The 24569-nt window shown below is 42.0% G+C and overlaps 1 protein-coding gene and 1 long non-coding RNA gene across 2 annotated transcripts; one reads left to right on the top strand and one right to left on the bottom strand.

Annotated features, from left to right (window-relative positions):
* The first annotated feature begins 725 nt into the window (after positions 1-725).
* On the top strand, positions 726-24507 carry esr1 (estrogen receptor 1). The gene is given in 10 exon segments (XM_064991285.1): positions 726-1661; positions 1664-1710; positions 3737-3957; positions 13269-13385; positions 14399-14595; positions 14803-14956; positions 20529-20667; positions 21633-21766; positions 22402-22585; positions 22928-24507. Coding segments are annotated over 10 exon segments (1860 nt in total). The 5' UTR covers positions 726-1265; the 3' UTR covers positions 23199-24507.
* LOC135557734 (uncharacterized) lies at positions 14534-15586 on the bottom strand. Its single transcript, XR_010458252.1, has 3 exons — positions 15478-15586; positions 14702-14964; positions 14534-14616 (listed from the first exon to the last, which is right to left on the bottom strand). It is a non-coding gene; the product is annotated as an uncharacterized LOC135557734 (long non-coding RNA).
* Positions 24508-24569: the final 62 nt, after the last annotated feature.

The raw sequence follows: 24569 nt of genomic DNA, 5'->3' as shown, positions 1-24569 counted from the left end.
TAGCAAGAAAATGTACTTTAAATTAGTAGCTTTTCCTTGGTCACAGTAGGGAGTGATTTAGTCAGTGTAGTTTGGTGATCATACTGCAATGCTGTATTCTGTTTTCCTGTATAGATTTAGGCTATGAAAAGGTGGAACATATAAGAACATGCATTGCCTGATGTCTGAATCCTCTCATCTTTTCCCCACTGGGAGTTGCATAATGTTGGCATCAGAAGGGTGTTGACCTCACATTATGTTTGCTGTGTCATGTTGACCTGCTCTAGAGATACACTATCAATATCGATCCGGCTGCGTTCATTTGTTTCTACCTTTTTTAAATCTCTTTTTTTCTCATTGTGATGCGAAGCCAGATCTCAGAAAGAGGGATGAGAGCGAGAGGACAGGGAGAAAGAGGAACCACTCAATAGAACAATGCTCATGATTAGACCCAAAGAGCTGAATATTTATCCATAACGTCATTAAGGTAAGTACTGTATATATATGACGTCTTTGTGTGTATTTCATGTAATGGGTTCTAATTTTATTGCTTCCTTCTCGTGGAATTGTTTTGTATAATTTTGCCATATTTGCACATAAATCCACTGATAGACACATTTAATAATGATTTAACTTCTTAGAAGAGTGAGTCAGAAAGGAGTGATATTCTGGGCCACAGCAGTACATGTAACTAAATGACTGATAAGTATTCAGAGAGGAAGTCACACCAGGGTGTAACTCTCCTTGGAGCCTAGCAGCGTCCTCTAAAAGCTTTTCAGGGAAGAGAAAAATAAGCTGCATTTTAGAAAAAATGTAAGGGGACAGGGGAGTTGTTGGAGTGGTTGCCTCTTTCTTTCATTCTCTCGCTCTTTCTCTCTCTTGCTCTCTATCTCGAAATATCTGTCACTTGTTGTCCTTTCCTCCATCCCTCTATCTCACAGCAGTGTCGATAGTTAAGGGAAAAGAGAAAAGCTCTGCCTCTCAAAAATAAGTGGGAGGGAGGAATGTTTTTGGGCTGTCTCCAGGCGGAACCTGGGAGGGAAAGAGAGAGCAAGGAGGGAAGAGAAAAGAGAGAGAGAGAACCTAGTGAATGCCTCTTCCCTTCCTCTTCAGCCCAACAGCCAGTATTGAGTTGCTTAGCACAGGCTGTTAAGGAAGAAACAGAGCAAGAGTGGGACGAGAGAAAAGAGAGAGAGAAGACAGAACAGAGCCCTTCTCCCCTCCCACCCCTTAAGTGAGCCAGTCTAAACCAAGCTGCTTGTCACTGCTGTTGTTCTGTGAATGTGATGCTGGTCAGACAGTCCCATACGCAGATTTCCAAACCTCTCGGAGCTCCTCTCAGATCCCGAACGACCCTGGAGAGCCACGTCATCTCCCCCACAAAACTCTCACCACAGCAGCCGACCACCCCCAACAGCAACATGTACCCTGAGGAGACACGCGGAGGTGGTGGGGCGGCCGCCTTTAACTACCTGGATGGAGGGTATGACTACACAGCCCCTGCCCAAGGCCCGGCCCCCCTCTATTACTCCACCACCCCCCAGGATGCCCACGGACCCCCTTCGGATGGCAGCATGCAGTCTCTGGGCAGCAGTCCCACCGGCCCACTGGTGTTTGTGTCCTCCAGCCCCCAGCTCAGCCCCCAGCTCAGCCCCTTCCTCCACCCCCAAGCCACCATGGTCTCCCCAGCCAGTCATACTACCTGGAGACCTCGTCCACACCCTTATACAGGTGAGTGATCTAAGCTGTCGTTGAGCCTTAGTATATGGGAATCAGCTGTTCTGGCTGGACATGTGTTGTTGTAATGTAAGTAGATGAGTGTGAGAGAGAGAGAGAGTGAGATGTGATGTTTATTTGATCATTGTTATTTGGACAGTGTATGTTGCTGACTATGGAGTATCTTTCAACAGCTGCCATGTCCCTGTAAGTCTGGTACACCAGACCACTGATTATGTAATTATGACAGAGCATTTCAATAAAGATGTGGCATGTCCTGACCCATGTGATATTTTTGCTCAGAGAGAGAGAGTGATAACCTACATTGAGTGAATATATACTGTAGATATAGAGGTTTGGGCTTTTTTTATTGTTCCCTTCATTGTTTGACTGTTCTTATCCCACATTAACAGTAATATTTTCCAGTCTTTAGGGGATACCATTTTGTTATTTTGCTCTGTGTACTTTTGTTTCTCTACCATCTTTTTAGTAGATTGTCTGGCCAACAAATAATGATAGTCACCCAAAATAGACTCTTTAAAACTAAACATATACTCAGGACTTAGTTTTATTACATATTTTCAATAATGTTTAGTCCTCAAAGTTGGGTATTATGCTCATTATATAAATACTGTATATGTGACATTACTGTACTAGGTTATCGTCATTAAAAATGAAAGATCATTAATTCCATATCAGAAGGGAAATATTTAGGCTATTGTGAGCGTTTATAAAGCCGTAGCAACAGAGCTTTAATCCCTCCGATTAACGACTTTGCTGGAGACCTTGAGAAAAGAACAATATGTAAGAACAACAGAAGTCCACACACACATTTCATTTTCAGAATGAGATGGACACAGGTCTAGTTGCTCAGGGATAGCAGGTTCATCTAAGATGCGGCTGTTAGCTATAATTGGCTCAATTTGTCCTTTGAGGGATTGAAAGGCTCAATGGTGTGAACCTCTATTACACTTTTCACTCTCTATTGAATCAGAAAAGATCATTGTCTGACAGTTGTGAGATTTTTATCAGAGAAATTGATGTTGGTTGTTCCATGTTTTCGAAGCACTTAGATTGAAACCAAGGCAGAGGTCATTAGAGAAGTATGCTTTTAAAGACAGCCAGCACACTATTAAAAGGAGAAAACCAATTCAATCGTATTTATTTTATGTTGCCCAAAAGGCACATTTGAATTAACGAGTTTGTAAAAAAGCTTTCAGTGCTGTCATCTTGAAAAAATTATGTCACAAAGTACAACTCCAGGTTGACTCATCCAGAGAGGCGAAGCGAGAGGTTTCCACGAAAAATAAGACCATAATTTATGGATTTTTTTTATGGAAGTAAATAAAACATGTTTTATTGCTAATTCGCTATGTGAGGCTCATTTATCTCATATAAGTTACGTAATGGTTAGGTTGTTACGAATGCACTGATATAAGTGGCATTTCGGCAATTAAAAAAACAACAACTTTATATTGGTGTTGTGCCCTTTGTCATAGAGATAGATAGAGAACTCATCATGGATATAACCCATTTTAACATTGTCATTGGCATGGAGGGCTTCCACCAATTTAATATAGTCAACTTGGTGGGGATTCATATGAGTTTGGAGCAATCAGCCAATGATGAAGAAAATTGACTACTTTAAAAAGGAGATACCCTCAATGGTACAGCCCATACTGTCACAGATGCTATGATGGGTCCAGATAGAAAGATGAGTCCTCTATCTATCTCCATGACCTGTTGTTCACACGCGTATCTGCCCTCTAATTGGCTTGAATGGTCCCATCTGATTTCACCTCCTCCCGCCTGCCTTCCATCTTTGAGGACATGTACTGTATTTCCGTTGTTAGAGCGGTCAATGAACTATCTTGTCAATATATTTGACAATATTTGACTCATCCCAGCAAAGACAATCATCTGACAAACCCTGTGTTTGGCTGTTCCACTGGATGTCATAAGGTGAATTCACCAATTTGTAAGTCGCTCTGGATAAGAGCGTCTGCCAAATGACTTAAATGTAAATGTAAATGTGTTGCAGGTCGAGTGTGGTAACCAATCAGCTGTCAGCGTCAGAGGAGAAGCTCTGCATCGCCTCCGATAGGCAGCAGTCATACAGTGCAGCAGGGTCAGGGGTCAGGGTGTTTGAGATGGCCAACGAGACGAGGTACTGTGCGGTCTGCAGCGACTTTGCCTCTGGGTACCACTACGGAGTTTGGTCCTGCGAGGGCTGCAAAGCCTTCTTCAAAAGGAGCATCCAAGGTAAGCCTCTTCTCATCCCTACTACTATATCCCACTCCACTTCCCAAAATCTGTGTCAATGCAATGTGTGTGTGTGTGTGTGTGTGTGTGCGCATGCGTGTGGTCATGCATCTGTTTGTGTGTGTGTGCGTGTGCGTGCATCTCTGTGCTTGTGTGTGTGTGTGTGTGGCTCCTAACAAGCTTTGTAAGGTCAATTTACAGTATATCTGGCCAAGTCACTTATATATGAATTAAATTTGTAGCCTGCCTGGAACCATATTGGGAGTATGTAGGAGGCCGTTGGTTGAAATTTTCCCGGAGAATCTGATGTTCTCATTGGTTCTGCCTCCTTTGACACTAGCAAATCACGAGCCAATCACCACAGATGCCACATGGGGATGGAGTGGGGAAAGACAGTGCATGTCAGTATGGAACACAGTTCACAACAGAGGACCACATTATGAGTCATACTACACATAAAACCTGTCAAACAAGGAAACGGTTCCAATTGTTTTTCCACCATTATTTTTTAGAAACATTTAAAATAAGGGCTGTGTTGTGACATTTTGATAACCGTGTAAACCAATATATTCGCCTGGATTTCCCCCCCCCCCCCAAAAAAAATGAAATTAGAATGAATTAATGTGGCTATCGTAAAGAACTATAAATGCCAGGATAATCTGGACAAGACTGCTGAATCATCTGGATTAACTATCTAATGTTTGCTCAATTTAGTAATTGAATGGTGGAAGAACAATTGGAACCATTTCTCTGCTTGACCGCTAGGTTTTATGGGTGTTTATGACACCTCCACTATGCATGTTTCATCTCACCAGCTGGTCACTTTTTTTCTTGTGATAGGTACATTTGTTGCAGCATAGCTAATGCCACTGTAATTATAGGCCTAATATATCTGAATAATATTGGGTATGGAGGGGGATCATAGGTACACATATAATTTGGTGTCAAATGAAAGCTGGGAGTCTACAGTATATACAGTACCTGTTACGTTTTTCTTCTAACTCCTCCTCTGACGAAGAGGTGTAGCAAGGATCGGACCAAAATGCGGCGTGGTAATTTTCATACATGTTTAATGAACGAATAAACACGAACAATACAAAACAACAAACGTAACGTGAAAACCTAAACAGCCTATCTGGTGACAACAAACACAGAGACAGGAACAATCACCCACGAAAACACTCAAAGAATATGGCTGCCTAAATATGGTTCCCAATCAGAGACAACGATAAACACCTGCCTCTGATTGAGAACCACTCCAGACAGCCATAGACTATGCTAGATACCCCCACTAAGCCACAAACCCAATACCTAACAAAACCCCAAGACAAAACACACCACAATAAACCCATGTCACACCCTGGCCTGACCAAAATAATAAAGAAAACACAAAAATACTAAGACCAGGGCGTGACAGAACCACCCCCCCCCCCCCAAGGTGCGGACTCCCGGACGCATACAAAAAAACATAGGGGAGGGTCCGGGTGGGCATCTGTCCATGGTGGCGGCTCCGGCGCGGGACGTGGACTCCATTCTATCAAAGTCTTAGTCCCTCCTCCTCACGTCCTAGGATAGTCCACCCTCGCCGCCGACCATGGCCTAGTAGTCCTCACCCAGAACCCCACTGGACTGAGGGGCAGCTCGGGACTGAGGGGCAGCCCGGGACTGAGGGGCAGCTCGGGACTGAGGGGTAGCTCGGGACTGAGGGGTAGCTCGGGACTGAGGGTTAGCTCGGGACTGAGGGGAAGCTCAGCACTGAGAGGAAGCTCAGGCAGGTAGTTGGATCCCGCAGATCCTGGCTGACTGGCGGTTCTGGCAGATCCTGGCGGATCTGGAAGAGTCTGGCTGACTGGCGGATCTGGAAGAGTCTGGTTGACTGGCAGATCTGGAAGAGTCTGGCTGACTGGCGGATCTGGAAGAGTCTGGCTGACTGGCAGATCTGGAAGAGTCTGGCTGACTGGCAGATCTGGAAGAGTCTGGCTGGCTGGCAGATCTGGAAGAGTCTGGCTGACTGGCGGATCTGGAAGAGTCTGGCTGACTGGCGGATCTGGAAGAGTCTGGCTGACTGGCAGATCTGGAAGAGTCTGGCTGACTGGCAGATCTGGAAGAGTCTGGCTGACTGGCAGAAACCCAATACCTAACAAAACCGCAAGACAAAACACACCACAATAAACCCATGTCACACCCTGGCCTGACCAAAATAATAAAGAAAACACAAAAATACTATTTGTTTTTCTTTATTTTAACTATTTTCTATATGGTAGAATAATAGTGAAGACATCACAACTATGAAATAACACATGGAATCACATAGTAACTGTCACGCCCTGACCTTAGAGATCCTTTTTATGTCTCTATTTGGTTTGTTCAGGGTGTGATTTGGGGTGGGTATTCTATGTTCTATTATTTGTATTTCTATGTTTTTGCCGCGTAGGGTTCTCAATCAGGGACAGCTGTCTATTGTTGTCTCTGATTGAAAACCATACTTAGGTAGCCCTTTTCCCACCTGTCTTTGTGGGAAGTTGTCTGTGTTTGTTGGCACTACAGCGTTTAGCGTCACGGTTGGTTTTTGGATTGTTAATTGTTTTTGTCGGCGTACACTCACCACGCTGCACCTTGGTCCAGTTCATTCGACAGCCATGACAGTAACCAAAAAAGTGTTTAGCAAATCAAAATATATTTTATATTTGATATTCTTCAAAGGGATTCATCACCCTTTGCCTTGATGACAGCTTTGCACACTCCTGGCATTCTCTCAACCAGCTTCATGACGTAGTCAGCTGGAATGCATTTTAATTAACAGGTGTGCCTTGTTAAAAGTTAATTTGTGGAATTTCTTTCCTTCTTCATGCATTTGAGCCAATCAGTTGTGTTGTGACAAGGTAGGGGTGGTATACAGATGATAGCCCTATTTGGTAAAATACCAAGTTCCATATTATGGCAAGAACAGCTCAAATAAGCAAAGAAAAACGACAGTCTATCATTACTTTAAGACATGAAGGTCAGTCAATCCCGAAAATTTCAAGAACTTTAAAAGTTTCTTCAAATGCAGTTGCAAAAACCATCAAGTGCTATGATGAAACTGGCTCTCATGAGGACGGCCACAGGAAAGGAAGACCCAGAGTTACCTCTGCTGCAGTGGATAAGTTCATTCGTGTTACCAGCCTCAGAAATTACACCCCAAATAAATGCTTCACAGAGTTCAACAGACACATCTCAACATCAACTGTTCAGAGGAGACTGTGTGAATCAGGCCTTCATGGTCGAATTGCTGCAAAGAAACTACTACTAAAGGAACCAAATAAGAAGAAGAGACTTGCTTGGGCCAAGGAACAGGAGCAATGGACATTAGACCGGGGGAAATCTGTCCTGTGGCCTGATGAGTCCAAATATGACATTTTTGGTTCCAACCGCTGTGTCTTTGTGAGATGCAGAGTAGGTGAATGGATTATCTCCGCATGTGTAATTCTCACCGGCTGCCCCCCCCCACAAAAGTTCCCTCAAAAAATTTGCGGCACAGAGCAAATTTCAGGTTTCCTGAGTGCAAACTTGAACGTTGTGAAAATTCTTTGCAAATTCCTGTGAACACTGAGGCTGTACCCACTTTAAGTTCCAGTTTTAACAGTGGCCAAGTAGGCTACTGTGGCTATTTGATCATAATATAGGCCTATCAGAGTGTTGCCTACTATCAAAAACAATGGAGAAAATGCATCCCATAACATTTTAACATGGAAATAGCTCTTTTATCATACAGTAGCAGCCAATGTGTGGTGTTCAATGTAGGCCTACATTCCATGAGACTTTTGAAAAACAACATGCAGGGCTTGACATTAACCTGTTTATCCACTTGTCCTTCAGTCAAGGAGATGTGTCTGTGATATTAAAAAACATATATTGTTGTGTTGTTTGATGCAAGAAACCACTTTACAAAATAAAATGCATTATTATTCCCATACCATTAATACAGACAGTCAGGTAAATTATGCTACCCTCTGCCTATTGACTACTTAGCTTATTCAATCCTGTCTCAAAATACACACTGCCCCTTTAAGACAAAAACAAGCTCTTTACCTGACTCGCTTTTCAAAGCAATCAATCCTTTATTGCTGACTACAAATGATTTATAACTGGGCTATTAACTAACTTACTAGCAAAGGATATGAACTAAATGTGCACACGTGGCTACATAAAGTTCTGTAACACAGTCCACTTCAAAGTGAATGGCACAGATCTATACATGGCAATGTGCTATTTGCATATAGGCCAACTGCAGCTCTGATTGGTTATGTTGCTCCAGTCTGTGTACAGTACAGGCTGAGTCGTGCGTGTCAATGCAATAGAATCCTACTCCTATGCGTTCTGCCTACAACAAAATATCTTGCATAGTTTGTTTTGTTTTGGTATGATGCATTGAAAGTGGCCAATATTGCGCTGATTCAATCACAATTGCCACAGTGGTCACTTTCTGGATCAAAATGCAAGCCGAGATCTACGGCTAAGTTTTTTTTTACATGACTTAAAAAACGTAAGCCTATGCAACATTAACCAATTAAAAACAGTACTGTAGCAATAAGGTTTGTGCAGTAAGCTGTAGGCTCAATATATTATCACCACATACTGGCTTTGCTTGAATTGCCCTGCCAATGTATTGTTGTTCAGGCCATTTAAAAAAATATATATTTCAAAATTTGAGGTAGGCTATATGATCACACCGGTAATCGATACGTTGTTGCATTACTTGTGAGGCACAGCTCAGCGAGCATACATTTAAATAATTCACTTTTTATTTTACTGGACTGATGGTGCCTGCATCTGCATCTATGGTTTTTAAAAGTGTTGAATACAAAGTGTTGACAGTGCTGAGTAAGAACATGAACTCCTACAAACAGCAGCTCTTTGATGTATTCGTTGACAGTCTCTCTCCTGTCATGGTTTTAAAAGTTTTGAAATATCACAGTATCAATTTTACTGTAGATTTCTTTTAGGCCTGTTACGTTACTGTAGACACGGTCATCTGAGCAATCTTGGCCATATAGTGCACTTGATATGCTCTCTGGCCCGCTGGAAAGGCTGAGTTTGTACCTTCAGACACATGAAATGGTTCAAAATGGCAACAGTTTGCCCACCTGGCATGCAGGGCAGCTGAATCAGGTGCACCTACCGCCAACAGCCCAAGACAAATAAAATGAATAGGAACACAAGGCTTTATTGTTCGGTTTTTATAGAACTGTTTGTCGATAGACTAGGAATGCCTTGGGGATCGACCAGTTGGTGACCACTGCTCTAGAAAGTTGAATGAAATTAAGTCTTGTGCTCCTCTCTGTTGGCTGATATACATTTTTTCTGTGCGGCAGTCCTGGGGGAGCTGCGCGGCAGTCTCGGGGCTATTGCGCGCACCCCTACCAAGATGGGCTTGCCTGGTTTTGTGATAGGCTGAGCTGAGCTCATGCAAACTCATATTCAAAAGCTGTCATCAGTTAGACAGCCAAGATCATAGACAGCCAAGATCATAGACATCCGAGATCATAGACATCCGAGATCATAGACAGCAAGATCGCTGTTAAGGGTGCCTTTAAACATAGAAAGAGCACATTCTATGTTGTAACCTCACTCAAAACGTCCTATTTTTTGGGATGCTAAAACCATGATTTGGTCAAACAGTAAAGTGCATTATTCTCATGATTCCTGTAATGAAAGTGTCTGCTCTGCTACTGTGATGAGCGAAAATGTGTTCTATAACAATGTGTTCTGATCCTATAACACAGCTTTGGAAGCTTCATCCCCTTGTCGAAGAGAGGAGGGCCTCAGCTTTCTGTAGATTACATTTTTCTTTCCCCATATTCACCTCAATAGCAACTATTTTCCAACCAAGATACTTGACATGGCTTTGAGATGTGGAGCGGTGCATGTGCACAATTTGCACCGGTCATTGAGAGGGCATTTGCCTATTAGGTCTGCAAAGTTTTCTTAGGACATTGAATTTACTGTTGGATGAATACATGGCTACTAGCAAGGGCTATTATATTTAGAGTTAAATGTAATGTGTTTTGAGTTTCCACTTTCTCAGGTATGGAACCCCAAATGACTAGCCTATGATATTAGTTAGTGCCAGTGGCGCAACTTTGGTTTTGGAAGTGGGGGAGGACATCATTTTTATTTATTTTTTATCCAGTCGGATAAATACTCCAAATAGCCTACCCAAACGCTCAGAGGCGTCTGCATGGTCCTAAAGCACACCGTTGGCTCATTTTGTATCACATTCTATGATAAAACTGGGCGGTATAAAAATGCAATTTCAGAATGTGGGGGGACATGTCCCCCTGTCCCCAGTTAATATTGAGCCCCTGGTTACTGCACATGAAGATGTATGTAATTAATCTCTATTGAACCCCCCCAAAAAATCAGTCCTATTTTAACAGTAAAATATAGCAACTACACTCAGTGTACAAAACATTATGAACAAATGCTCTTTCTGTAGCATGGACTGACCAGGTGAATCCTGGTGAATGTTTATTGATGTCACCTATTAAATCCAATTCAATTTTTAAGCCTTAAGACATGGATTGTGTATGTGTGCCATTCAGAGGGTGAATGGGCAAGAAAAAATATTTAAGTGCCTCAAAGTACGTCCAGACAATTTGGGCAGAATTGGAGTCAACATGGGCCATCATCCCTGTGGAACACATTCAACACATGTAGAGTCCATGCCATCTTGAATCATGCATTCCTGCTTGGATGTGTTAGATTAAATCATGTATTTATTTTCCTCAGTAGTACAGTATATGTATTATACTTCTTAATAAAGCACTATGAATTACTTTATAAGATGATTACTCATGATTTTGGCTCGACCAAATCAAGGGCTGTTGCCACCAAATGTAAAACTTAATGACACCACTGACACCAGGGAAAATGTTGGTCTGGGGCTCTGTGGAGTTGGCAGCACGCACTGTGATGTGGGCTGGTGTGGATAAAATGCCAAGGCCAAATTATTGTCCCAGTTCCAACCTGGGCTATAGCAGTTATTTATTCAGACCCATAACCATTCAATGCTCCATTCAAAGTCGTGTGCATCTTATTCTAGTTGTATATTATTCAAGCATGTCATTAAAATGATGCAGAGAAGGACAACATAACATATTTTATGTAGCCCTTTCCTGCAGTCAAATGACCAAATCGCCCTCTAGTGGCCTCGTGGGTGGAATGATATTCATATTTTTCATATTTTTATTGTATGAGTTGATATATAAAACAACGCAAGATTCAAGACTTCGTGCTTTTCAGCTAAAATTATTATATAGAATTCTTGCCACCAACAAAATGTTGAATATTTGGGGCATAAAATCATTGAAGCTCTGCAGATTTTGTTGTGAGGGTAGAGAATCAATAGAGCATTTATTTTGGTATTGTCCTCAGGTAGCCTGGTTCTGGTCTCAGGTTCAGGAAGGGCTGAAAATGCATAGCATTGATCTAAAATTGACCCTAGAAATAGTACTGTTAGATCTGGAGAGACCGGGTCAGTCAATTACTAATATACTAATACTCTTAGTAAAAGTATTTATCTTCAACTCGCAATCTGTGGATTCAATTCGATTAGATAGATTGAAATTGAACATTAACCATCACCGCATAGTTGAAAGATATGTGTTGCATAGAAACCCGAAGTGGGTGGCCAGCAGAGATAGATGGGATGGGCTGAGGGAAGCTGAGGGTTGGTATTTGGAATTGGAGACAAGTGGGAGTGGAGTTGCTGTGTGAGAGATAGAATGATGGTCAAAGATAAAAAGTTTTTTTAAATAATTTTTTAAAAGTCAAAATAAATCATAATAAAAAGTACATTTGAATGACACTAAGTGGCAGTGTTTTTACAACTAATGCCGGTTTGCCTGAGGCTAATGCCGTGCATGTGTTTGTACACATGCATATTCACACACTCTCATTCAAATAAACGCATACAAGAACACACACGTACATGTAATAGTGCCAGACATGCACGCAAACATATACAGTTGGTATTGCTGTTATGATTTTAGTTGTCCTTGATGTCCTTTGTTTCTCTTTAGTTCATTCTCTTGGTTGTTGGTGCATTGGGGGGTTGGTTGAGGGACAGCTATTGGGGAACTTGTGGGGGGGATCTTGGAGAGTTCGGGTTCATGTTTTTTGGCCTGGTGGTAGATCGGTCAACATGCCCTTGAGCAGGGCATTGACCCTGGATGCTTCTGTGTGTCGCTCTGAATTGGAATCTGTTGGATGACTGGTATGATGTAGTTATTGAGCGGCTTTACTGCAAGTATTTTGTATGTTTAGAATATTCAATAAATAATCATTTAAATATGTATATATATATATATATATATATATATATATATATATATATATATATATATAGATATTTTTTTTATATATTTTTTTTTTCTTCTTCATATTTTCATAATTAATAAATGTTATTTTAAAAGATCTACCAAAAAATCTGGTGTTTCTATGTCAAACGGTTTTGTTATAGTTGAGTCTTCTGTGTTGTTTATAAAGTGTAATATGCAAACTCTAAATTGAATACATTTAAACACAATACGTTTTTTGCGTTTAGTCTCATAAAATGTCTAGGGCTCATCAGGCTAAGGTAGCATCAGGCTAAGGTAGCATCAGGCTAAGGTAGCATCAGGCTAAGGTAGCATCAGGCTTGAATTTTTACCCAACATATTTAGTTCCAATCCATCAGGGCCACATCAAAGCTAGTTGTCATGGAGTGGGGGTATTCCGATGAGTCTGGGGGTGTCTGGACCAAGTCTGGTTCACTTTAATAGGACCTTACCTACATACAGAGAGAAGAACTTTGAGGTGTAACTGTCATTTACCAGGTCCACTTTAGTGCTATTGCTAATGGTGGGCTTACACTGGGTGTAGACAAAGAACACTAGTCAAAAGACAACAGAACGACTGAAATGGAGTGTCTTGTATAGTAGGTCGTATGCCATAAACACCACAGTTTCATCAATACTGAGAGTGAACATGTTTTAAAACCATAACCTAATGTTCTTTCAGTCTAAAGATAAAGTGCAATATGTTGTCCTGGGTAACTGAGTTAATTTGATCTTGTAAGGAAGAGGAATCTGAAATGACATACAAAATATTTCGAGGGGATGGTGGACATCCCACAGCAAAATACACACAATCAGAACGCAGCTGGTCTCCATGGTAATCATCCATTTTAATTCCCTCTATGCCAGAGATACATGAAAAATCAACATGTGCGGCAGTCCTTGTGATTGGAATGGGGGGTCTCAGCCCAGTTTTTTTTAAATCTATTTCAGGTCACAATGACTACATGTGCCCTGCGACTAACCAGTGTACAATGGACAGGAATCGTAGGAAGAGCTGCCAGGCCTGCCGCCTCAGAAAGTGTTATGAAGTGGGGATGGTGAAAGGAGGTGAGTAAGGGAACATAGTGGTACTCACAATGGACACACACTCACACACAGCTTACAGTTTGTCTTGGTTTGGCTTGCCCCAGTAGTCTGAAACGGGTAGTATCAGTTAAGACAACAGATTAACAGCGGTAACCGGGACACCGAGACCACTCGGTATCCCAAAAATGTAATTACACGACCAGGGAAATTACAACATTTTCCCACAATGTAGCACTAATGCAATTCTATAAAATACACAACATGCACAGCAGATTGGTAAAACATTTAATAGCACATTATCCAAACATGGAGGCCTTTAGCATAGTTTATTCATTTTTCACAAGCGTGGGGGACTCCTCTAGATAAATCAATCCATGTTCGATCTCAGTTTGGATATTAGGCTGGGGAAATGTTAGCTAATTTGAGGCTAATGATCATCTTTATTCTAATTCCCTCATATATTAGATGATCAGAACATTTTGCTAGTGGATTTTTCTCTTTACTCATATAGTAAGTAGCCTGTCCTACTCCAGACCAAAAGCATGTGACTTGTCTGATAATTAATCAATGTGAATCTCTGTCTGTGTATTTGGTTAATTGATCTCTGGCTGGACAAGTGGAAGTGGTAGATCATTTATTTGTTTGCTCATCTTTCAATGATTAGAAACATTTAGCATTCAATAGTGTTGTGAAGCAGGTTGAGAGAATGCTAAGAGTGTGCCACGTTGTCATCAAGGCAAAGGGTTTGAAGAATCTCAAATGTAAAATATATTTTGATTTGTTTAACACTTTTTTTTCCTTGGTTACTACATGATTCCATATGTGTATTTCATAGTTTTGATGTCTTCACTATTATTCTGCAATGTAGAATATACTAAAAATAAGGGAAAACCCTGGAATGATTAGGTGTGTCCAAACCTTTGACAGGTACTGTATGTATATGTGTGTGTGTGTGTGTGTGTGTGTGTGTGTGTGTGTGTGTGTGTGTGTGTGTGTGTGTGTGTGTTCTTTACTAACTCTACTCTATACCCCAGGCTTGCGTAAGGACCGGGGTGGGCGGGTTCTCAGGAAGGATAAGCGGTATTGTGGCCCTGCTGGTGACAGAGAGAAACCCTACGGTGACCTGGAGCACAGGACAGCGCCCCCTCAGGACGGGGTTAGGAACAGCAGCAGCAGTCTCAATGGTGGTGGAGGATGGCGTGGGCCCAGAATCACCATGCCTCCTGAACAGGTCTGAACATGTCATAGATCTCTAAGCAACAGCAGTAAAGAAGTCAGTTAGTATAAATAAAGTATGTGGAAACACAAAGTAACACACAAATTATTATTACACTTACATACATACTCCAGGGGTACAATTGGAATTGAATGGGTGGTGCCTCCCCCCAAGGTGCTGATCTTTTCTAACTCTGTCATAACCTCCTGCTCTTCCACCAAGGTGCTGTTCCTGCTGCAGGGGGCAGAGCCTCCGGCCCTGTGTTCTCGTCAGAAGGTGGCCCGCCCCTACACAGAGGTCACCATGATGACCCTGCTCACCAGCATGGCTGACAAGGAGCTGGTGCACATGATCGCTTGGGCTAAGAAAGTACCAGGCAAGAACCTAACACGGCACAGAAATGATAGATGATGTCACATACTGTCATTACAAACTTAAAAAATACACCAGCTAGATTTTTACTAGCCAGATAGGTAAAATCACTCCAACAAGGCTTGAATAGGACTCATTTTCTCTCTCACACACACTGACGGACACACACAAAAACACACACACACACACACACACACACACACACACACACACACACACAAAGCAGACCCCTACGCACTCGCTATGTGTCCTAGACTATGGCCTTGTCTAATCACAGGGCTGCTTACGCAACCTCTCTCCTCCTGTGGTGTCTGGCCTTGGTAGTGGCAGTGACCGGGTGCTGTTGTCTCGCACACACACACGCTTTCAAAATAGGGGCGCCAATGTGTGGTTTTGCACCTCCACTTATTAGCCAGAAAATTATGATGATCCATTGGGTAATTTGTCATTTTAAAAGTTCATATGAATAAATAAAAATAGATATGTAAATTTTATGTTTGCGTTTTACACCCCCTCCCCCATCACCTCAAGATAAATGGCGTTGACCACTTGAAAGTTTGCTTTGCTCCCTTGTCATTGTGTTGGTTCAGTGCAGTTAAAAAGCACTAGTTGCACCACTGGTGTTGAAAATGAAGACACCTGCAAAATATAATTGTTTATCTATTTTGTTGCGCTGTTGTTACATTTGTATCGTTGTTTCATGTCCAATGGTGTTGTCACATATCATTTGAGCTGCATGAAGCACAAGACAATTCATTGTATCATTTCACTTTACCTGTTAGAACCCAGATGAGAACGGGCATGTCTGATTGGGCTAGCTGTAGCTCAGCCTCTGACTCGGAGTAACCTTTCATCAGCCTGCCAAAGGTTCAAAGGTTGCACCTTAGCAGAAAACTGCATGTCCGGTAGCTCGCAGGCTGTCAATGATTAGCTCGCAAGTAGAGTGAAAAATATAAATCTGTTAAATAATCCACCCCAAGCTGTTCACCGGCATTTAACACATTTGCATTTTTGCCATCTGTTTTCCCAACTTCAATTGGTTAAATCACATTGTTAAAATGTTTTCTTTCATTTGCAAAAGTAACAGTCCTGTCCAAGCCCCATTTGCCTGGCTGCCTAGCCAAATGCTAGGCCACGCACACGGACCTTAGTTTCTTCTCAGCAATGAGTCTGGATCTAATTACCTTTCTAACCCTCCACCAGATGCGAACACATTCGGAGCTGTCTGATTGGTCCAGAATCTGATGCGTTGGGTCAGAGCCAGAACACACGTGGGTAAAGTGGTAGTTTGGAAATTTGTCATTGGCTTTGATACTGTAATTGGTTAGAGATGACACAATCAATGATGACTTTGTTTTTTACAACGCCCCTTGTGCCCCACATTACCACAATCTACTTCAATGATGGCAGTCTCAGACTAAAGTGTGTAGCAATTAGCGAACTACAGAGCAGCTGAATAATTTAGTGTGTCGTCAGGCTAGAACCCCATGTCCGCTTCGCAGTTACAATGTAGTCAATCTGTGTCTGTGTGTGCCAAATGAAAAAGCACAGGATATTTGTATCTTAATAAAACAGCTCTGGATTGGTAAGTAATATCGACCAAATAAGCTATTTATACCCTGTTTTTATCAAATATGTTGCTGCTGAGACAAGTCAATGAAAAAAGACATATGTCAACAGTGCAACAACGGGCGCCAAAAAAATTCAATGTCTGAGGAAAAGCTGAACAGTCAATTCATGTGATTGCTGAGATTGCACTTGTATTGTTCCTCATACTTTTCATGATGATTCTGTTTCTTTACAATGTGTCGTCAAATATGTAACTTGTGGTTGTTGTTCCAAAGGACACTATTAAACAGAATGGCAATTAAAAAAATTATTGGAAAACAGATTTGTTCAACTGTAAAACACTTTTATTTTCTCTCATCTTAAAAATGCAAGATTCTCAAGGTAGGCTCCGGAAGACTGATTCTTTTGAACCAAAATGCAGTTACATTGTGTATGCATTGCTGTTTCTGTTCATAAAATGTGGCCGACACAATAACAAAATATGCAGGCTGTATATGAGTAGCTTGCAATTTCTTTGGGGGGTATGAAGTAGCTTTTATGAAAGAAAAGGTTGGAGACCCTGGCTCTAGTCCAAACTGTTCAAATATGACCCATCAATTAATTTCTATTGCAGATTTGGGGCCGTAATTTATGGATATAGCTGCCAAACAAATACAAATTTGATACAATTTCAGATCTGTAAATCAATTACTATGGGTGGGATTTTCAGAGAAGGGGGCGGGATGTTTGTGAGTCACAGAGATGGTAGGATTTCAGATCTGCCAAGCCATTATTGGGGGTGGAATTTTCAGGGAAGGGAAGAGATTAGTAATCTAGTAATTAAAAATCACCTCTTCAATAGAATTTATTGTTCCTAAACCTAAGAAAAATGTTGTGTTCTGTTCACAAATATGTTAAGAAAGTGTGTAGAAAGAAAATTCAGCCCCCCCCCCCCAAGTTGAAGAGACTAAACTTTTTGGTGTCACCTTAGACTGGAAATTGTCATCATGGTCAACGCATATTGATTCAATTGTTGTAAAGATGGAAATAGGTATGTCTGTAATAAAGAGAATCTCTGCATTTTTAACACCACTCTCAAACAAGTCCTGCAAGCCCTAGTTTTACCGAATCTTGATTATTGCCCGGTCATATGGTCAGGTGTTGCAAAGAATGACCTCGGAAAGCTGCAGCTGGATAGAGTGGCACATCTTCAATGCACACAGAGGGCCAATGTCAACCGTATGCATGTCAGTCTTTCCTGGCTCAGAGTATAGAGGAGCGATTGACTGCATCACTCCCTTGTTTTTATGAGAAATAATATTGTGCTGAAAACTCCAATATGTTGGTATAGTCAACTGACATGCACCGCTAAAATACATGCATACTATACCTGACATGCAGCGCTAAAATACATGCATACTATACCTGACATGCAGCACTAAAATACATGCATACTATACCTGACATGCAGCGCTAAAATACATGCATTCTATACCTGACATGCAGCGCTAAAATACATGCATTCTATACCTGACATGCAGCTCTAAAATACATGCATACTATACCTGACATGCAGCGCTAAAATACATGCATACTATACCTGACATGCAGCGCTAAAATACATGCATACTATACCTGACATGCAGCGCTAAAATACATGCATTCTATACCTGACATGCAGCGCTAAAATACATGCATACTATACCTGACATGCAGCGCTAAAATACATGCATACTATACCTGACATGCAGCGCTAAAATACATGCATACTATACCTGACATGCAGCGCTAAAATACATGCATACTATACCTGACATGCAGCGCTAAAATACATGCATACTATACCTGACATGCGATCAGGGGTCTCTTCGCGGTCCCCAAGTTCATAGTGGGTTTTGGGCAGCAAACAGCACTGTATAGAGAAGTGGTGGCATGGAACAGTCTTCTATCGCAGCATGCTCAAGCGAACAGCAAGATGAGCCTTAAAAGACAAAACAAGCTGCACCTCACGGCAAAACTGCCTCAGAGTCTTGCATTTTCTTGAAACAGTTGGTTTTGGATAAAATGTGTACATGTTCTAGTCTCTTTAATTATTTTGTAGTGTATTATGCTTGTATATTTTTGGACCCCACAAAGAATAGCTGAGGCTCATTTTTACATTTCAGTAGTTTAGCAGACACTCTTATCCAGAGTGACTTACAGTAGTGAGTGCATACATTTTCATACTGGTCCCCCGTAGGAATCGAACCCACAACCCTGGCATTGCAAGCACCATGCTCTTCCAACTGAGCCACATGGGACCATGCACAGCTAATGGGGATCCAAATAAACTAAATACACACACATACACACGCTCACACAACACACACACACGCTCACCTCCCCCCAACGCTGTCTAAGTCAACATGGATGTTGTTATGCTGTTCCAGTGTGCGTCACTAAGAGCCTGAAAGCACACAGTTTTAATTGCAGGAGTGTTTAGCCAGGTACAGAGAGGAACAATGGAAGTGATTGGGATGTAATTGGATATGAATTAGGACAGCTGAGTGGTGGTGATAAGGACCCGTGCCAGAACAGAGATTGCAGTTTGGCCAATTCACAATGGTTGTGTGGCAAGGTTGGAAGAAGTTTAATGCTTAACATTTATCTTAAAAAGTTCAGATCGCAGTGCCAGCTGTGCCACCTGAGACACTGGGTTCGAGCCCAAGTCGTTATGGGAGTTGTAGCGATGAGACAAGATAGTAACTACTAACAATTGGATACCACGAAATTGGGGAGAAAAGGGGGTAAAAATGCAAAAATAAAAAATGTTCAGATCAAGATTTATTTAGATTTTATTTTATTTGTTTCTCTTTTAGGCCTGCAAGGAAAGCCACAAGTATCACATGATGAAATATATATTGATATGCTTCAACCACAGTGGTCCAGTCAATCACAGATTATACTCACAGAGTTTCTAAACCCAGAGGTGCAACATCGCAAGACTTCCGGGAACACTCACCAAACCGACCAAACAGACTAGGCTGAGGTTGGGGTTTGAGAAGTCAATGAGAGAATTGAAAACTTCTTCCTTAGTTGTTAATTTTCCTCAAAATCTAACAGCACAACCTAGATTCAAGCCAATATCTTACATATATGAACATGTTATTACTCCAAACTCGTGAGACACGTTTTCATTTTTCGCCAAAAACAGCTTTATATCGAAGAAGTGCCTTTGATTTGACACCATGCATATGCATAGTTCAGCGCGAGACGACTGTTAGACCAGATAACGTGTTTCTGCGCCAACGTCTCCATGACATCGCCTACAAGTGTGATTGGGGATTTATTTTGGAGAAGCAGTTTCTGCCTATCTTCATACTATACTGTCTTTGTTACACTGAAATGTCTAAATGTTATTCAAAGGAAACTATCACTTTCATTACATTGCAATTGCGGTGTGTGCGGGACCTTCTTTCCTTTGAATGACAATTTGACTATTTCTATTAGATTAGTCATGGCCATCTCAAAGGATTTTAGTCAACTCGTGGTTAATGTATGGTTGATAGTGGGTTTATATTAGCCTGACGACTTACACAAAATTATTCTGCTGCTCTGTCGTTCACTTCATACGGTACTTAGTCCGACTGCCATCGTTGAAGTTGTTTGTGGTGGTGAGGGACACGAGGGGCATTGTACAAAACAAAGTAATCAGCGATTGGGTCCTCTATAACCAATTAGAGTATCAAACACATTTTCAAGCTGTCGTTTTACCCACGTTTGTTCTGGCTCTGGCGCAACCCATCTGTTTCTGGACCAATCAGACATCTCCAAATGTGTTCGCATTTGGGCGAAGGGTCGTGGAGGTACTCAGATCCAGACTCATTGCGGAGAAGAAATTAACATCTGTGTGCTTGGCGTAGCGTTTGGCCAGAACAAGGAGTCTGGGTAGCCAGTCAAAGGTTTGAGTGGACTGGTGGTTAATGTATGGTCGATACTGGGTTATATATGGTTTGACCCCAGTGTGACCATGTCTCTGGTTCTGGTAGGTTTCCAGGAGCTGTCTCTCCATGACCAGGTGCAGCTGCTGGAGAGTTCCTGGCTGGAGGTGCTGATGATCGGACTCATATGGCGGTCCATCCACTGCCCTGGGAAACTCATCTTCGCCCAGGACCTCATACTGGACAGGTGTGCACGCACGCACGCACGCACGCACGCACGCACGCACACACACACACACACACACACACACACACACACACACACACACACACACACACACACACACACACACACACACACACACACACACACACACACACACACACACACACACACACACACACACACACACACACACACACACACATCAACATTGTAGATTTCCACTTCGTATCTTGTCAGTGTAGCTCTAAAGGTCACAATGAGTCTAATTATCATGTTCCCCTTGGAGAGAAAAACACACTGTCTCACCTGCACATGTCCCGGTCATTACACATTAAACTTGACAGAGAGGAGTGGAATTTAATTAAAGTGATGACTCTTGGGAGAGATGGAAAAAGCATGCGAGACTATTAGAGAGAGGGAGGGGAGAGAGGGAGGGAGAGATGGGAAGAGAGAGAGGGAAGACACTGAGAGAGAGAATTTAAGAGAGAGAGGGAGGGAGAGATGGAAAGAGAGAGAGGGGAGACAGAGAGAGACAGAGTATTTTGGACGCACAGCCTGTTCCCTCCATTTTCCCCCACCATGTTCCAAGTAAACAAGTTACCTAGAAGCTGCTGCAGACCCAGGGGAAAGAGGGAGAGGAAGAAATGAAAGAAAGAGAGAGGAAGACGGACTGTTACCGTCTCTCTCTGATGTCTGTGATGTTCCCATTTGATCAGCGTTTTATTATAGAGCATTACCTCTGACACCAGGCCCTGAGCTAGCCACTAGAGTGTCCACAGCCATTTGACATGATTAGTAAATGGTGCAGGACTGGTTTGAAGGCTGTTGGAGTTAGGGGGCAGCTATTAAGCTAACTCTAAATGGCTGCTCTTCAGAAATATGGTATGATTTTATTGCTCTTCCCCTGAGCACCAACTATGTTCCAATGCTGCAGTCACTCAGGAGAGTTGCACAGTACTTGTCTCATTCCGAACTTTGACCTCCAGGAGTGAAGGGGACTGTGTGGAGGGCATGGCTGAGATCTTCGACATGCTCCTGGCCACTGTGTCTCGCTTCCGCATGCTCAAGCTGAAGCCTGAGGAGTTTTTGTGCCTCAAAGCCATCATCTTGCTCAACTCTGGTGAGTGGCTGTGTTTATGTGTTATTACGAAGCTATTAATGGTGCTTTGTTTAGTATGTTTTCATGTAGTGATGTGGGTTCAACCCTGGATCCGGCATGGATGGGATTGAGAACATTACAAGTGTGTGACGCAAAGACGTGTTTTTGTCTTCATGGACATGGAGTAGTGACTAATGCATTCCACTCCCCATTAGTAAATGTTGAATGGTGAACTGTTTTTAGCAGTGGATCACAATATGCCACTCAAGCGCATTAGCTGTGAACAGAAGGATCCTAAGTCCTTCTTCGTCAATGTACCCCATAATTGTTACCATGCCAACTGTACCCTCCGTTCTATGTGTGTTGACAGAAAGAAACTCCTCTGTTTGTTTTGAGACAGACTAATCTGTAAGAGACATAAATACCCGAGCTAGGGTTGCTGTTGCAGGTTTCTGTGTATGGCTAGCTGTTGTTCTTATGGATTGCTGAGTTAGCAGTTGCTGCATTGAGAACATCAGGCTCTTCCCCTTCCTCTGTATCTTCCTGTTCTTCTTCCTCTGTCTCTGTCTCTTTCTCTCAGTCTCTTATTTTTTTCCTTACAAAATCTATTTTAGGTACAATAACCTCTCCTCTCTCTCTCGCTCCTTCTCCTCTAGGTGCCTTCTCCTTCTGTTCTAACTCTGTGGAGTCCCTCCACAACAGCTCGGCAGTGGAAAGCATGCTGGACAACATCACCGACGCCCTCATCCACCACATCAGCCATTCAGGAGCCTCTGTGCAGCAGCAACCCAGACGGCAGGCCCAGCTCCTGCTCCTGCTCTCACACATCAGACATATGAGGTGAGGAGGGCACACTATGTAGGGGAGGAGGGCACACTATGTAGGGGAAGAGGGCACACTATGTAGGGGAGGAGGGCACACTATGTAGGGGAAGAGGGCACTGTGCATGTTTTCACACATCAGACACAAGATGAGGAGTTCACAGCACGCTAGACATGAGAGGGTACTCACTCCTAATGGAGGAAATTCACATTCTGAAAGTCAAGAGACAGGTTACACAAGCCAAAGAGGAAATTCACATTATCTGCCGCCAGTATGATATTATCATCACCTATTTGGTTATTCCCATAGATGATATTTCTATGGCTATCCCTTCTCACTCCTCACCTATTCTCTATGTAGCAACAAAGGCATGGAGCACCTTTACAGCATAAAATGTAAGAACAAAGTGCCTCTGTATGACCTGCTCCTGGAGATGCTGGATGGTCACCGGCTCCAATCCCCAGGCAAAGTGGCCCAAGCTGGGGAACAGACCGAGGGCCCCTCTACCACCACTACCACCTCCACAGGCTCCAGCATAGGGCCGATGCGAGGCAGCCAGGATACCCACATCAGAAGCCCTGGGGTACTCCAGTATGGCTCCCCCAGCTCAGACCAGATGCCCATTCCGTGAGATACAGAAATAGGTATTTGTAGATACGGAAGATGTAAAAGTCCTATTACATACAGTATGTATAGAGAGAGATATTTTGAAATGTATGGAGGTAAGAATGGATAAAAAATATGCATTTATTAATGTGCATATTCATTACTTATTTGTTTGTAATTGAAGTGATTCATTTGCATTTGATAGATAGTCAAAATGATTTAGCAGCAATCTATTAAACATTTAGAAATGTTCACATTTTGTACTGGTACACAACGGACTGAAATGTACTCAGTCACACCAGGGATGTATTCACTAGGAACCAAAAGGAAGCAAACCAAATGAAACGGGGAGGGACTAGTACCTATATTTGTCCAATAGAAACACATTTCCGTTGCCTTTCACCATGTTTGCAACTTTTGAGTCAGTTCTCTTTTCTGTGGCTTGAGCAACAGTTTCACCGTTCTGCTGCTTTGCACCAAGTATTTAGCCATTGTGTGGAGCACTGTTAGCAGAGTCACGTGATAGAGCAGCTAGTCTATGTAGATCAATGCTTTAGACCTGTGTGGACACAAGCTGTGCCTTGACCAAAGTGCACTTCTCCAGGTGAGGGAAATGTGGGCTTTGTATACCTTTTGTAGCTTAACATTGATGACTGCTTGTCATATTATTCTGAGACGGATGTATTCAAAACATTGAATATATACTTTTTTATGGTTATGGCTACAAATTCAAATATTCTGATATCAGGTGCCTTGTTTAGAAAATGTAATTGTTTAAATGTATCAATTTAAAAGCAGCCAACATTTCTGAAAGCTTGAATGTTCTGAGCAGTTCTAGCAAAGTGTTTGAAGATATTTAAAAACAAATGACAAAATGTGATGTATTTGTTCATGTATTACTGCATTTTGTTCTAGAGTAAATATGTTCATAATCTATGTTGTGCAGAACAATTCACAGCATTTCAGTTGACTGACAAAATATATGTTATCGACATTGTATATGATTAAAAACAGAAGTAAAATATTGGCCTCAAGCAATTTAGCCTTTTCTGTCGCTGTTATGTGGATATTTCTATGCTTACTTGAACAGATTGATGTTCATTTAATGTAATTGTATAATGTGAGTGTAAGGTAGACATCTGGAGTTGATCAAACGCATTGCTCCTTCATTCGTTCTACCTTATGAGCGCCACTGCTGATGAATCAGTCTGCTCTACAGTGGTCTACACACACCACACGTACAGGTGATGTATGTGATTTATGTTCATGCACAGCCCACCTTTCAACTGACTGTCATGTACCATGCATTGCTGTGAATAAAGAAATTTAACGCATTTGTGATTATTTTACAAAGAATAATAAATACTGTAAATATTTTATGTATCTATTATATTTA

This window comes from Oncorhynchus masou, chromosome 16, assembly GCF_036934945.1.
Source record: "Oncorhynchus masou masou isolate Uvic2021 chromosome 16, UVic_Omas_1.1, whole genome shotgun sequence".
NCBI lineage: Eukaryota > Metazoa > Chordata > Actinopteri > Salmoniformes > Salmonidae > Oncorhynchus > Oncorhynchus masou.
This window is presented reverse-complemented; position numbering and strand designations above follow the sequence as displayed.